The sequence below is a fragment of the Mustela erminea genome, chromosome 14, assembly GCF_009829155.1.
Source record: "Mustela erminea isolate mMusErm1 chromosome 14, mMusErm1.Pri, whole genome shotgun sequence".
NCBI lineage: Eukaryota > Metazoa > Chordata > Mammalia > Carnivora > Mustelidae > Mustela > Mustela erminea.
Genome location: NC_045627.1, coordinates 44,801,770 through 44,817,046, shown reverse-complemented (window position 1 = coordinate 44,817,046; position 15,277 = coordinate 44,801,770). Strand labels below are relative to the sequence as shown.

The window sequence follows — 15,277 nt, the reverse complement described above, 5'->3', positions numbered from 1 at the left end:
ACTTGCACATATTCAGTCTCTGTGCTCAGAAAACCAGCATTCAGGTGAACTTTTAGTACTTAACTCACAATTATCACCAGCAAGGCAGTGTTAGAACTTACCAGAATGCCTAACAGGGAGTTTCATGACCTGGCCACTACTTCTCTCAGCCTGGTCTTAAAGACTCCGTGGCCTCCTGCAAACTCTTAGCTCCAACCAAGCGAGGTCACTTCCAGCCACTGTGATACTCTCTGCCTTTCTGGCCTAGAGCTACAAAAGTAAGTTTCAGGCAACTTTAAAAGAAAACAACCAAAGGCAAGGGCACCTGGGTGTCTTAATCTGTTGAGCATCCAACTCTTGATTTTGGCTTAAGTCATGATCTCATGGGTCTTGAGATGGAGCCCCACATCTGTCTCTCTGCTCAGGAGGGTGTCTCTTGGAAATCCCCTCTCTCCCTCTGCCCCTTCTCCTGTGTTCTTTCTCTTTCTAAAATCAATCTTTTAAAAAAAAGTTAAACTTAAATGTCCCCAAAATATGGTGAGTCCTCAGTGTGCTTACACCAAAGATGCAAGATTTTCCGTCTACACAGATATGTGAAACAGAGTATTTCATTCATTCATTTACTCCATACAGATTTCTGAACCCCTACCCTGTGCCACAGTCTTCTTTGCAGACATCAGCAACAATGTATTCATTATACCCAGGTCTGGGTCATTTTTTCTTTGTTTTTAGTTTGTTTGTTTTGTTTTGTTTTCACTTTTACAAAGACATTACATTTGCGCTTTGGTGATACTCTTTTCTTTTTCCTTCTCAATGTATGTGCTCAAAGTGAGATTATTGGGTATTTTCACTTCCTTCTATCCCCTTCCCCATACTGAAATATTGGCTGCTCACGAGAACTTGATCTCTGCAAATTGTATACAACGTGCAGCAGTATTCATAAGAGAGAGTAAAATTATTTACACAGGTGTGAGGATACCTGCAAAGGCTAACCAGCCCTGGAAATCAACACCTGGATTTGTGGAATAAAAAATAAAGGTTTGCAAGACTCCAGGGTGGCTTAGTGGGTTAAACGCCTGCCTTCAGTTCAGGTCATGATCCCCGAGTCCTGGAATGGAGTCCTGGAATGGAGTCCCAGGTCAGGTCCCCTGTTCAGCGGGGAGTCTGCTTCTCCCTCTACCCTTGCCCCTGCTTGTGATTTCTCTCTCTCTCTCAAATAAATAAATAAAATCTTATTAAAAAAAAAAAGCTCCTTATTTAAGTATTAAAACCACAGTCCATAAACTTGGTGAATTTGGCAAACTGATGATTCAGCGAATTGGCTTTGAGCATTTTGAGTCTTGTTTACTTTATGTAAATTGCCCAGTGAACTGAATTTTCTCAAACTGAGTCTTAGCCATTTGCTCTCCTCTTCCTCTCATAACCCAGCGCTTAGCTGACTGATGTGTAACAACAATAAGAAGACTAACCAGGAAACATTTATTGAATTTTTACTTTATGCCACCTTTAAACTAACCACTTCCCAAGCACATATTAAAAAAAATCAGAGTCCTTGTGATGAGCATGGGGTATTATGTAGGACTGATAAATCACTGACCTCTACTTCTGAAACCAACAATATATTACGTGTTAATTTTTTTTTAAAGATTTTATTTATTTCACAGAGAGAGATCACAAGTAGGCAGAGAGGCGGGCAGAGAGAGAGAGGAAGAAGCAGGCTCCCTGCCGAGCAGAGAGCCCAACGCGGGGCTCGATCTCAGGACCCTGAGATCATGACCTGAGAAGAAGGCAGAGGCTTAACCCACTGAACCACCCAGGCGCCCCATATTACATGTTAATTAGTTGAATTTAAATTTTAAAAAAGCATTAATATTAATTCATTAATTCTAATGAATGGACCATACAGTTGTAAGATATTAATAATAAGGGAACTATGTAGGAGGGTGGGGGGTGGGAGTGAATATGAGAAACTCTAAGAACTATCTGCTGGGCTCTTCTATAAACCTAAAATGGAATTTTTAAAAATAAATAAATAAAGAGATAATAAATAATAAAAAAAAATTTTAAAACACCGAAAGAGTAAAAATCAAAAATAATTATTTGGAAAAAAAAAAAATAGAAGACTCAGGGTCCCATAGGCCAAGATCCTGCACAAAATCTAATCAACAGCAATTAACAGCATCCTCTGAAGAGCTGTGCGCAGGTCAAACAGACCCTCCTACCTCCCTTGCCTTCACCACACCCTACCTGTTAACTGCCCGCTTCATTCATTTGTTAATTTCATGGCCTGAGGACTTCTCTGTTTGCCACCCCTGAATGTGGGATATCAAAGTTTAAGGCAAATGATCAGTTGGTGTTAAAAGATTAATGGGGCGCCTGGGTGGCTCAGTGGATTAAGCCGCTGCCTTCGGCTCAGGTCATGATCTCAGTGTCCTGGGATCGAGCCCCGCATCGGGCTCTTTGCTCAGCGGGAGCCTGCTTCTCTCTCTCTCTCTGCCTGACTCTCCGCCTACTTGTGATTTCTCTCTCTGTCAAATAAATAAATAAAATCTTAAAAAAAAAAAAATAAATAAAAAAAAAAAAAATAAAAAAGATTAAGTTATGCGGCCGAGAGTAAGTCTTTATTGATTTGCCTGTTGTCCGAGAACTACACCATCCCCACTTGGACTGCATTTGTCTTGTTCACCGTTGTATCCAGGGCCTAGCACTGTGCTTGACACCAGAAGGGTCCTCAGAAATATTTACTATGTGAATGAATGATGGAACATTTTCTCCATCCCCATACTACTACTTCATCTATCTTTCAACTTTCCTGCTTCCCCTGCTTCCAATTTTACCTCCATCCAACGTAAACCATTTTCACTCCACAGATTTAAAAAATAAATAAATAAATAAATCTTCACTGACTCATCTTGCCGAAGGGACCAAAGTCCTCAGTTTGACACCTAATGACATTCAGGGACCGTACCTGCCTTTCCAGCCTCCCCATCACATTGTTCCTTCTTGCAACAACAACAAATTGCTTCTAATTCTCAGGACACACAATGCTCTATCTGATCCTGGATGTTTGTTTGGATTCCCCACATGATTGTGATCCTAGGGGGGGTGGGGAGCCTTTATCATCCCCTGCTCACCCATCTCATCAGCACTCCCCCGGGGGTACTATTATCTCTGTACTTCATGATCCTGCCGTCATTGTATATTTGTGTAGGGAGGAGAATAGAGTTAAAAAAAAAAAATCCCCAAGTAGATCATAATTCCCCAGTCATCATAATTTAAGGACTAGTTCATTTTTTTCTTCCTTCATTTTAAATGTTACCTTTAACATAAAGTAAATGGTTTGATATATGTCAGATCTATCTCTGAAGTATCATTTTCCATTGACTTATTTGATTTGGGTTTTAAATATCAGATGTTTTAGATTATTATAGTTCTTTATAGTGTGTCTTAATACGTGGTAAGCCAGTCTTATGGGAAAAAATAGTATCTTATTTGGGCTTCATTTTGCACATCCTACTTGCCACAAAGGTTGAGCATCTTTTCATGTTTCTTGGCCAGTGGAGTTTTCTCTTTTAAGGATATCTGATTCATGCCCTTGACTCGTTTATTGATGATATATATTGAAGCATTCCTTCTTCCAAGTCTTTCAAATTTATGATGCCATTCATAAAAATGACGTTTTTAATTTAGATGCAGTTAAAATTTTTATCTTTCCCTTTATAGTTTTTAATTTTAATATTTTTCTAAGAAGTTTCCTTCCCCATATTTTCTTTTTTTTTTTTTTTTTAAAGATTTTTTTATTTATTAATTTGACAGAGAGAAATCACAAGTAGACGGAGAGGCAGCCAGAGAGAGAGAGAGAGGGAAGCAGGCTCTATGCTGAGCAGAGAGCCCGATGCGGGACTCGATCCCAGGACTCTGAGATCATGACCTGAGCCGAAGGCAGCGGCTTAACCCACTGAGCCACCCAGGCGCCCCTTCCCCATATTTTCTTATCTTCAATGTGTAGATCCTAGCCATTCAAAGGAGAGAGAGACACTGGAAAGGGTGAGACATTTCTTTGCCAACCCAGAGGGGATGGCAAAATAGGACAAACGGAGGATGAAAACTTTAGCTACTTGTGTCTCATGTGAAGAGGGTGAATTAGAAAAGACGAAGTCCTTTCTTTTTTTAAAGAAATATTTGTCTTTCATAGTTTTTTTTTTAAGATTTTATTTATTTATTTGACAGGCAGAGATCATAAGCAGGCAGAGAGGCAGGCGGTGGGGGGAGGGCGGTGGGGAGCAGGCTTACTAAGCGGAGAGCCAGATGCAGTGTTTGATCCCAGAATCCTGGGATCATGACCTGAGCTGAAGGCAGAAGCTTTAACCCACTGAGCCACCCAGGCACCCAAGGACAAAATCATTTTGAATCTCCAGCTGACATCTCCAGTTGACTATGGGTTCTTTATGGATTGACATAACTCACATCTGACTGCCGGTCTCCTGGTAACTTCATCTGGATTCCTTTTGTGCACATGATGGTGAGAACTGTACTTCGTAGAGAACTGTAAGTCGAATTTGATAGAGATCGCATGTGGGTAAAAATGGTAGTGGTGTAGAAAATGGTTGGGGTCTGGAGCTGATGGCCAAGAAAGAATTCTTTTTTTTTTTTTAATTTTATTTATTTATTTGACAGATAGAGATCACAAGTAGATGGAGAGGCAGGCAAAGAGAGAGAGGAGGAAGCAGGCTCCCCGCTGAGCAGAGAGGCCAATGCGGGGCTCGATCCCAGGACCCCGGGAACATGACCTGAGCTGAAGGCAGAGGCTTTAACCCACTGAGCCACCCAGGCGCCCCCCAAGAAAAAATTCTTAAGACATGTTTGGTGCAAAATGCAGTTTTATTAAAGCATGGGGACAGGACCCTTGGGCAGAAAGAGCTGCAGTGGGGTCAAGAGGGTGGGGTCAAGAGGGTGGGGTCAAGCTGGGAGGTGGTCAGGGACAACACAAGCCTCCAAGGACCCTGAAGGGGCTAGTTAGTTAGGAAAAGGTTGTTTATTACTATTTAGTAAAAACTCTATCAGGAGACCCTTCAGATGTATATCAGTGGGCCCTAAACTTACAGGATGATTGTTAACCTGTATCTTGGGGGGCTGAGATATAAAAATTTCCAAAGCAATTTTTGTATGTTTCAAGTAGATTCACAGAATCCTGGAGGTCGGGCTAAGATTACCTTTTGCTCTTAGTGAAGGATCAACGTGAAGGCAGCTGAGTCCCTAGAGGAATGTCACTCTGCCTGTTTCAAGCACTCATCCATGGGTTCTAAGTAATGAGGAAATTTTATAATTTCTCTTCTGCCTTTGTTTCCCACATCAGTAGAACATAGGAGGGAATGACCCAAGGAGGGTAGAAATTAAGCTATGGTTTAATCCAAAGGATAAGAAGTGATGTTAATCAACAGAACTCTTGGCAGCCGACTAGATATGAGGGCAACCAAAGGCGGAAGTTGGGGGGCTGTTCAGCGTTCCTGGAAGAAGGAACTCAATATTAACATGATCAGGGGAGCCTTGGTGAGGACTGACTCTGAGGATAACAGTGGAGTTGTCTTTGGAGTGTGTGTGACACCTTGTAGAGATGACCAACAGGCAAGAAGGGAGGGAGGCTAAGCCTGGAGACATTGTTTTAGTCATCCAGATGGAGGCCAAAATTGAATCGCAAAGGTTCTATAAACGCAGGGAGAAGGTCATACAGAAAAGTCTGTATCAAGGGGACAAGAAGTAAAAGAAAAGCTGTGAAAGGAGAGAACCACGAAGGCGGCGTGATGGGAAGAAATTAGGACTAAGAAAAACTGTTTAGGATTGGTAACCGAAATACTGACAGGCATTGCAGTTTATCTGGGAAATGGACTGTCTCACCTATTCTGGAATTCATTCCATAAAACATAGCACCCAACACACTCTCATAAAAAAAAAAAATGAGGAAAGAGAGCATTCCCATGTCAGTGTCTCAGTCGTTAAGCATCTGCCTTTGGCTCAGTTCATGATCTAGGGTCTTGGGATTGAGCCCCAGGTCGGGCTCCCTGCTCAGTGGGAGGCCTGCTTCGCCCTCTCCCCCTACCCCTGCTTGCGCTCCCTCTCTCGCTGACTCTCTCTCTCTGTCAAATAAATAAATAAAATCTTTTTAAAAAGGTTTTGGAAATACTCCACACCTGATCCATTCCACAGCATGGTCCTGAAAAGTGCCAGAACACTCCATTGCCACTTGATTTCCAGTATTCCACTTACATGACTTCTGACATTTCTCTGTGCTGTTTCCTCTTCTTTCATATAAAGGGCAATAATCTACCACCTAGACTTGTTTTCATAATTAAACAAGCTAATCCTTTTTTTTTTTTTTTAAGATTTTATTTATTTATTTGACAGGCAGAGATCACAAGTAGGCAGAGAGGCAGGCAGAAGCAGGGGTGGGAAGCAAGCTCCTGCTGAGCAGAGAGCCCAATGCAGGGCTCAATCCCAGGACCCTGAGATCATGACCCAAGCCAAAGGCAGAGGCTTAACTCACTGAGCCACCCAGGCGCCCTAAACGAGCGAATCCTTCTAAATACAGTACTTAGAACAATTTTTCCAGCATAGTAAGCACTCAGTAAATACTACCTATTTTTTTTTTTTATCAGTTATTGTTTCTACCTGCTTTTAAGGTCCAAGAGAAACAGCATTTTTTTTTCATGAAGCCTAATCAGAGCACACTTGGGTTTGATATGCCTCCCGGCTCACATAGATGCTACAGTATTTAGCACAGGGACTGACAGAAAGGTTAATTATAACCAAAACTCAGAAAATACTATAGGCCAGACACTTTTGTGAGTGCTGTTATTATAGGTATTGACTTGTTTAATCCACCCAAAGCGCTGAGGTAGGAATGGATGGGATATATCCCCATTTTACAGATGGAGAAACTAAGGCCCCAAATCAACACTTAACGCTTAAGCGAACTGCGGTTTCATTCTCCACTCCCCTCCTCTCCCCTTATGTTACCTTTAACCAATCAAGGGAATTTCTTGGGCAACACCAGCAGGTAATCCCTCTTACCCTTTAGCTAGGCGACAATCCCTAAAACAACGCAATCTTTGCTAATAAATTCCTTTTCTTATACCCTCTCTCTGCTTTTATTAAAAACAAAACAAAACAAAACAAAAAAAACTTTCCCTTTCCGCAGCTCAGCAGAGCTCCCTTCTACTTGCTAAATGGTTGCTGCCCCATTCATGACTCCTTCTCTAAAGCCAATTCGATCTTTCAAATTACTCAGTTTAATTTTTATTAACAGTGACTGACATTACACTTATTAACAGTGACTGACATGTACGCTTAGGCCCAAAATGTGTAGCAGAGCTAGGACTTAGACCCGGGTCGTCTGTCCCACAGCCCCTGCTCCTAAGTCCTGCGCAGTGCGGTTCCACACATCTTCATGAACGGAGAGGCAGAGCATCACTTCTCGAGGACTCGCGGTTATTGGAGGCGGAAGCATCATCTATTCCAACACCTTTCTCCAACCCGCGGGAAAGTGCCACTCACAGAGGGTTGGGGGGGCGATGTCTCCCAGCCCGGCCGGCCGAGCCCAGCTGCCGGCGTTCCCGAACCCGCAGGGGTCTTAGGGTCCCGGGAAGGAGGTGGGAGCGGGGAGCGGGGGGCGGGGGGCGGGCGGCGGGGAGCGGGGAGGAGCGCCCGCCCGAGCCCCGCCCCGCCTGCCCCACCCCCGCGCCGCGGAGCGCCCAGTCTCGCGTTCTCGGGGATGTGCCGCAACTATGGGGACGGCTGCGGGCGGTAAGGCGTACTTCCAGAGAGGCAGTCTGTTCTGGTTCACCGTCATCACCCTCTCCTTCGGGTATTACACGGTAAGGGCAGCTCCGGCGGAGCGCAGGCCGAGAGCAGCGGGCGGTCCCCGCGGCGTGGGACCCGCGTCAGCCGGCCGAGGGGTCGCGCAGGCGCAATCCGGCTCTGCGCACCCGGAGCCCCGCGGGGAGAGGGGGCCAGGCCCGGGAAGAAGACGCCGGCGCCCTCGTCCGCGCGTTCCGCCTCTTGCCGCCGTCCCGCGAAACCAGTTGTTCAGGCTTTCTCGGTAAGGGAGTGGGGGCGGGCACTGCTCCCCATCCCAAGACTCAGTAGGTCTTTCAAGATGGTGGTGACGAGGTCCGAGGTCGGCAGGCCTGCCGCCGCCTACTTCCGTCCGGCGAGACGTTTGCCTTCGCTGGTCACCGTCCTGGCACTGGGCTATTTCGCGGTGAGGCGTGCGGCTGGGGCGGCGCATCCCTTTCGGCCCGCCGGGCCCTCGCAGGGCGAGAGGCGCCCTAGTGGCGCGGTCTTGCGCTTGCGTCTGCGCCCCCGGCCGTGGCCTAGGTGACTAGCGTGAGCGGGAGGTCGGTGGGCTCGCGGGATGGTGTTGCTCTAGCGTCCTCTCCTTGGCGTCCTCGTCCCTCCGCGGTCACGACGACTCTACCCGGAGAGAGCGGAGTTGAGCGAGGGGGAAGTCACGCTGACAGGCTGCCGTGGGCCGGGTCGGGCAGGACAGGGCTTCCCAAGCGGAGTGTCGAGGCAGTTGGGATTGTTTGGAAAACGCGGTTAGACCTGAAGGAGGGATAGGGCGTTTGTCAGTGTCCGGGCGTAGATGGGGAATGAAGAAGACGGGATCTCCGCGGAGAGGAGAAGCGACTTTTGTCCGGCTGACAGAGTTCGTTTAAAGGATGCTAGGGAAGACACCTGGAAAAGTAGGTTGGGAACTAAGTTGGGGACGCGAGCTAGGGGAAGGGAGGCTCATCTGTTTAGATCTTGACCAGGAGATCCTGGACACTGGGGCTTAGAAATGTGTTGTCGCGTCCACCGTGGTGGTTGCTGTCAGATCTGCTCTCCTTGGCTCTGATGCCCTCACACGTAAAATGGTGTTGAACTCAAGTGTTTCAGAGGTGCGTTTCTGTTCCACGATTCTGTGTTCCTGACTAGAAAATAGATGGAGTTAAGCTTTGGGGACTGCAAATTGGGATACCATGGAGCTGGCATTATTGGGATATTACGGAACACTGGATAGCATTCAATTTAGGATATTATGGAGCTGGCAGGTGCTGCCCATTCCATTCCTTTTTGGTTTTGGAGGATGCAGTGGTATTTTATGCTTTCTTTAAATTTGCGATGCGTAAGACATAATGGGAGAAGGAGTGCAGCTCTTGGCTGAGATCTGAATGGGACAATAAATTTTGGACCTGCTGGCACTTAATTCTCAGAAATACCTCAGCTGGCAGAGATGACAATATAGAGACTAAGGGAAAGTTGCTCAGATGACAAAAACCTAATGTGATTAAGTATTTGCTGTTAGCACTTCACAAGCTTGACGCTCTTATTTTCCAACTCTGTGAAGTGGATCATTCCCAGTTTTATTTTTTATTCATTTTTTTTAAAGATTATTTATTTATTTATTTGACAGAGAGGTCACAAGCAGGCAGAGAGGCAGGCAGAGAGACAGGAGGAAGCAGGCTCCCTGCTAAGCAGAGAGCCCCACGTGGGCCTCTATCCCAGGACCCTGAGATCATGACCTGAGCCGAAGGCAGAGGCTTAACCCACCAAGCCACCCAGGTGCCCTCATTCCCAGGTTTAGATGTAGAAGTGAAAGAAGGAAAAAGGATTCGAAATTAAATTAGCCATAGCTTCTGCAATGAAGAAACTATCCAGGGCACAGAAACCTAAAGTTTATTAACAGTCTGTATAAAATAATATTTTGGGTGGAATTCACTAAGTATAGAAGTCATCTAGCCTGGGACGCCTGGGTGGCTCAGTTGGTTAAGCAGCTGCCTTTGGCTCAGGTCATGATTTTGGCGTCCTGGAATCGAGTCCCACATCGGGCTCCTTGCTCAGCAGGGAGCCTGCTTCTCCCTCTGCCTCTGCCTGCAATTCTGTCTGCCTGTGCTCGCTCTCTCCCCCTCTCTCTCTGATAAATAAATAAAATCTAAAAAAAAAAAAAAAAAAGTCATCTAGCCTGGGCACTGAGTCTGATAATCATATAGCTTCCTCCCCATAAATCTCCCCCCCTGGAATAGCTTTTAGAAAACTGCAGAAGTGGAGAGTGGAAGCACAGATGACTTAGTTCAGAGATTTTCATCTCTAGTTTCTTCTTGTAGAATCAGGATTATTGAATAGTCTCTCGGAAATAAACATTTGCCAATTTAAGTGACTTAATAGGTATTTTGTGTTTCTGGTTCTCTTGCAGTGGGTTGTTTTCTGGCCCCAGAGTATCCCTTATCAGAGCCTCGGGCCCTTGGGCCTCTTCACTCAGTACTTGGTGGACCATCATCATACCTTCCTGCACAATGGGTAAGAGGGCTCTGGAAATGGGATGTGGACTCTGCAGCTCAGTCGTGCTGTAGATCTAGAAGGCCTACACTTGCCTTAAGTTATGTGAGAGTGTTACTGGTTCACATTAAGGCACCTTTTTGAGGTTTCTGTGTTAGATTTCATCAGCAGATAACCATCACCTTAAACTAGGCTGACTTTGTTTCAGGTATTGGCTTGCCTGGCTGATTCACGTGGGAGAGTCCCTGTACGCCATGGTTTTGTGCAAGTAGGTGTTTTTAATAGCTCTTTATCGTTTTTCTCTTGGTATCTAATATAAACTGAGAGTAGCCACATTTAAATAATTCATGCGTTTGTAGGCCGAGAGCGTTCTCAGGGTAGAGTTGAATCTCCACACCTAATACTGAGCCTAGCCCGGAAGGAGTACTCTGTAACTGTTTAATGAATGGATTCATTTTGTTTGTGTTAGTTAATTAACTACTTAATTTAGATTATTTTTTTCCTCATTAAAAACGAAATTCTCTGTATATTCTCCAACTATAGCAAAAGATTTGGAGGTTACCTTCTAGTTTGAAAAAGAGCCAGTGTATTGACGTAGGCCAGTGATTCTCAATCCTAGTTTCACAACTGACTCACCTGAGTAGGTGAGTCAGTTTTTGAAATAGACATGTCTGGTGTCCAGACCCAGAGATCCTGATTGGGGAGGCCTTGCCTCTGAAACGGGAATCTGTCCTTTTTTCCCAGCTTCACAAATAACTCTGGGATGCACTGCAAGTTAGAAAAGCCTCCCAGCTCAACCCTGTTTGCAGGTGCCAATATAAGTTAATACTTTGTGAGGGTCCTAGGAAAGATTCCCTTGACATTAGTACTTCATGTAAGCCTGTGCAGACAGTCTAGTGACGTGAAGAGGTGGTTATAGTAATGCCTATTACTTTGCAGTTAACTTCTGGTCAAGATGAACTGTGACCTCTATAACGGTTGTATTGCTTCTAAAAGGGAGAGATAAGATACTTCAGAACAGGGCACCTGGCCTGGGTGACTCAGTTGATTGAGCAACTACCTTTGGCTCCGGTCATGATCCCAGAGTCCTGGATCGAGTCCTGCATTGGGCTCCCAGCTCCATGGGGAGTCTGCTTCACCCTCTGACCTTCTCCCCTCTCATGCCCTCTCTCTCTCTCAAATAAATTAGATACTTCAGAACAACCATGTTTTAATAACAAAAGTAATATTTTTTTGAGTGCACACTATGCCAGACACTTGCTAAGTGCTTTTAAGAAATGATGTTACTCTATCTTCCTGTTTATCTCCCTAGGAGAGGAGCAGAAAGCAGCTTTGCTCCCTCTCAGGCCTCTCCAGGTCCTCTCACCCTGTGGGTTGTTGTCAGCCTCCTACCCTAGCCCAGTTACTGGTATTGCCAGTCACTATTGGATACCCTCCAGTCTAGTCCAGTCTATTTATTAAAAGCATAAACTGGTATGTAAGTCGCCGTGTCTTTTCTCATCCAGCTGGGACTCAGGAGCCTGCTGTGGGGAAGAGAGTATAGTTGGTAGCTTCTCTCTCAGGCCCCCTCTTTTTTCTATTCGCTAGAAACAGCAGCTTGTGGCCCGCTGGGGTGGGAGCATTTAGGGGAAACAGGGTCAGGCAGCTGGGAACTATGGATGTTGCATACCCGGTGGTGGCTTTTTTTTTCTCTAAGGGTCCTGGTGGAGTTTTGAGAAGCCAGCCATCATTAGAGATCCCCCTTCTGTAGTTCCCTTGATGGTTCCTTCAGATGCCTCCTCCAGCCTGCCATGGGCTGTTTCCTCTCTGGATCTCTGATTAGGGGGAGTTTTTCCCTCCCTCCCTCTTTCCTTCCTTCTTTCCTTCCTCCCTTCCTTCCTTCCTTCCTCAGAGAGAGCAAGAGAGCACAAGCATGGGGAGCAGCAGAGGGAGAGGGGGAAGCAGGCTCCCTGCTGAGCAGGAAGCCCTCTTTTTCCATGTCTGGACCAGTGAGTTTACCTCATCCATTTTCTTGGTGCGCAGTATTCTATGATGCCTTAGTGCATTTCTCAAATCCACCCCCCCCCACAGACTTTTAGGTCTCTCATTTTTATTATTATAAGTAATACTGCAAGAACATGAATTTCTCATACATCATGGCCCTTCCTTTGTTGCTGATTAAAGGAAAAGCTTTCAACATTTTGTCTCGTGTTTTTTCTAGGGTCATGCAGACCACCTCTGTCAGCATAAGGAAGTTCCATCATGTTTCTGATTTTGCTGAGAACTTATATTCAGAATGGAAGCATTTTTCAAATGCTTTTGCATTTATCAGTATGATCATATGATATTTCTCCTTTAATCTGTTAGTACAGAAAATTGTATCATTTCTGCATGCATTGTTTTAAAATTTTGTTTTAAATTAGAAGTCATCCACATGAGACTTTATTTTTTTATTTTTTTATTTTTTTTTTTTAAAGATTTTATTTATTTATTTGACAGAGAGATCACAAGTCGGCGGAGAGTCAGGCAGAGAGAGAGAGAGAGAAGCAGGCTCCCGCTGAGCAAAGAGCCCGATACGGGGCTCGATCCCAGGACACTGAGATCATGACCTGAGCCAAAGGCAGTGGCTTAATCCACTGAGCCACCCAGGCGCCCCGCACATGAGACTTTAAATACAGATGAGACTAGCAAGCCATTCACTATAATTGGTCATTTTCTTTTGAGCTTTGTTTTAAGTGGTTTAGCTTGAATGACTGCAACAAGGTGTTTATTATTACTACGTGCCAGCCTTTTACTAAGTACTTTGTGTATGTTATTTCATAAATCATCTCAAAACTTGCCGAGATAAATACTGACATTCCTATTTTTCTTTTCTTTTTTTTTTTTTTTTTTTTTTAGATTTTTATGTATTTATTTGAAAGAGAGAGCACAAGGGCAGGGAAGGGGAGAAGCAGACTCCCAGCTGAATGGGGAGCCTGACGAGGAACTCAATCCCAGGACTCTGGGATCATGATCTGAGCTGAAGGCAGACATTTAACTGACTGAGCACTGATACTCCTGTGTTTCAGAGGAGGAAACAGATTCTGAGAGAGAATGAGTGACTTTCCCAGCGTCGCAGCCAGTTGTTGACAAGCTAGAATTTACATTGGCTCTACCTTCAAAACATTTCCTCTAAAGCCATCCTGGTTCTGAAGCTTTTTAACCTTCTGCTCTTCAGAATCTCATGAGAAATGGTTTAATAATACTGTACCCTAGGCAGTAGCCACACTGCTAAATGCACATCCTAAATGCACAAGAAAAATGAAAATAAACCGTGCAGGTTTAGAAGCTGGAGGAGAATGGCAAAATAAACCTAATGAAAGTACATAGAAGGAATACTTTTTTTTTTTTTTAAATGGAAGACAGTAATCCTTATGAAACTGCAACATTAAAATTCTGGTGGCTAAGTTCTTTTTTTTTTGTTTTTTTTGGTTTTTTTTTTTTAGGTCCAAAGGCATCACAGATGGTCGGGCTCAACTACTCTGGTTCCTACAAACTTTCCTCTTCGGGATAGCATCTCTCTCCATCTTGATAGCTTACAGACCAAAACGCCAGAAACAGACTTAAAGAAGATATTCAAAAGCTTTCTTTACACTTTTGACGTTCAGCTTCACTGTTTTGGGGTGAGGAGGGGGTATCTTCCTACTTTTCCAGAAATTTAAGACCCTCTAGTCATTCATTATTCTTTCATACACTCTGGTCGAGCGTGACTAAATGATAGGAAAGGATTTAAACTTCCCAGTTCTGTAGACTCACCTGTTTGGCCAAGGGCTTCCAGCTACCCTCTTGAGGTTCCTAGTCGTGTTTGTGCTCCTTGTGTCATCTGGTTTAAGCTTGTACTAAAACGGCTTTTTGATATAACTTTGCTCCCACCTTCTGACCAAGACACCATACCCTTACTGCCCCAGCTTAGCTCTCCTTTCTCCCAATTTTTTCCACCTTTCTGAACCAAAACAGAGTGACATTTCCACAGCACATCAATGCCACACGCACTAGGCACCTGGGAAGCAGGATCTTATCCTCTCAAACTTCCATTTCTCACACACCAAGAAAGATAAGGAAGATAAGCAAGTGCGTGGAATGGGCCAGGCCCAGCAGTAACCTGGAGGCACAGAGGACACACTGGGTACCTAGAGGAGAGGATTGGAAATGCCTTCCCTGATCGAGCTAACCAGAAGCCATCCTTCCCTCTGCATGGCCCTGAGGACACAGCACTCTGTGGTGTGCAGGGGTCTGATAGCCACTGCTAGATGACTCCTTCCAGTCAGGATCACATCTTAGCTTGATTTTTTTTTTTTTCAGCACCCGTCCCATTGCCTTACACACAGGTGTTCTGTCAGTGTTTTCTGAACCACAGACCGAAAACTGTATTAACTTTCCATTTGTTCACTATCATTCCAGTTGTTCTATGAAAACTATAGAACCTACTCAGTGTATTCTCTTCTCAAGAAAAGCACAGGACTGCCCTTGACTGGTGGTGCCCCCTTTCTCAGGGTCCCTGGTAGGAAACCTGTGTCTTTTTCCCACTTGCCTATTCTTAGTCATTTTCTCCAATCTCAGTAGCATCTCCCTCCAGCTCCGGCTTACTCAAACACACATGTTCCTGAGCTAGAAATTCGAACTGGAAGCTAGTGACTACCTCTCCCATTCACCTGAGTAGACCTTTTTAACTACTGACTGGTCAGGGCAGAAGGGTCACTGACTCTGTTCCCTGATCTTGGCAGAATGACTCTGCCACCTAGGAGCCACTAGGGTTGTTTCTTGGAGGACCGCCTAGGCAGTCCCTAGTTCTGTAGGGACTAGACCGTATTTTCCTTCTATGATGCAGTAGGGCACATTTTCTATTTTAAGCAAATGTTTATGAGACCCCTTTGCCGCCAAAAAGAGACCCAAGTAAAAGTACAACCCTGAAACATTCTGGACTATGAATTGCTTTTGGGGGAGATGACTTTCTACAACTAAATTT

The 15,277-nt window shown here is 44.8% G+C and overlaps 1 protein-coding gene across 2 annotated transcripts; it reads left to right on the top strand.

The window, feature by feature from the left end:
- The first annotated feature begins 7,694 nt into the window (after positions 1 to 7,694).
- On the top strand, positions 7,695 to 15,224 carry TMEM254 (transmembrane protein 254). 2 transcript variants are annotated; one of them, XM_032312322.1, is made up of 4 exons: positions 7,695 to 7,850; positions 10,211 to 10,314; positions 10,502 to 10,561; positions 13,758 to 15,224. In XM_032312322.1, the coding sequence occupies exons 1-4, from the start codon at positions 7,761 to 7,763 to the stop codon at positions 13,876 to 13,878; spliced, it is 375 nt and encodes a 124-aa protein (XP_032168213.1). In that variant the 5' UTR covers positions 7,695 to 7,760; the 3' UTR covers positions 13,879 to 15,224. The 2 variants fall into 2 exon arrangements, with proteins under 2 accessions (XP_032168213.1, XP_032168212.1); XM_032312321.1 differs by lacking the exon at positions 7,695 to 7,850 and adding an exon at positions 8,081 to 8,236.
- Positions 15,225 to 15,277: the final 53 nt, after the last annotated feature.

Bases quoted from the DNA above. Each gene is read 5' to 3' on its own strand.
- TMEM254 (XM_032312321.1), top strand. From the start codon at position 8,132: ATGGTGGTGACGAGGTCCGAGGTCGGCAGGCCTGCCGCCGCCTACTTC. The intron at 8,237-10,210 runs GTGAGGCGTGCG...GTTCTCTTGCAG, and splicing joins TGGCACTGGGCTATTTCGCG to TGGGTTGTTTTCTGGCCCCA. The intron at 10,562-13,757 runs GTAGGTGTTTTT...TTTTTTTTTTAG, and splicing joins TACGCCATGGTTTTGTGCAA to GTCCAAAGGCATCACAGATG.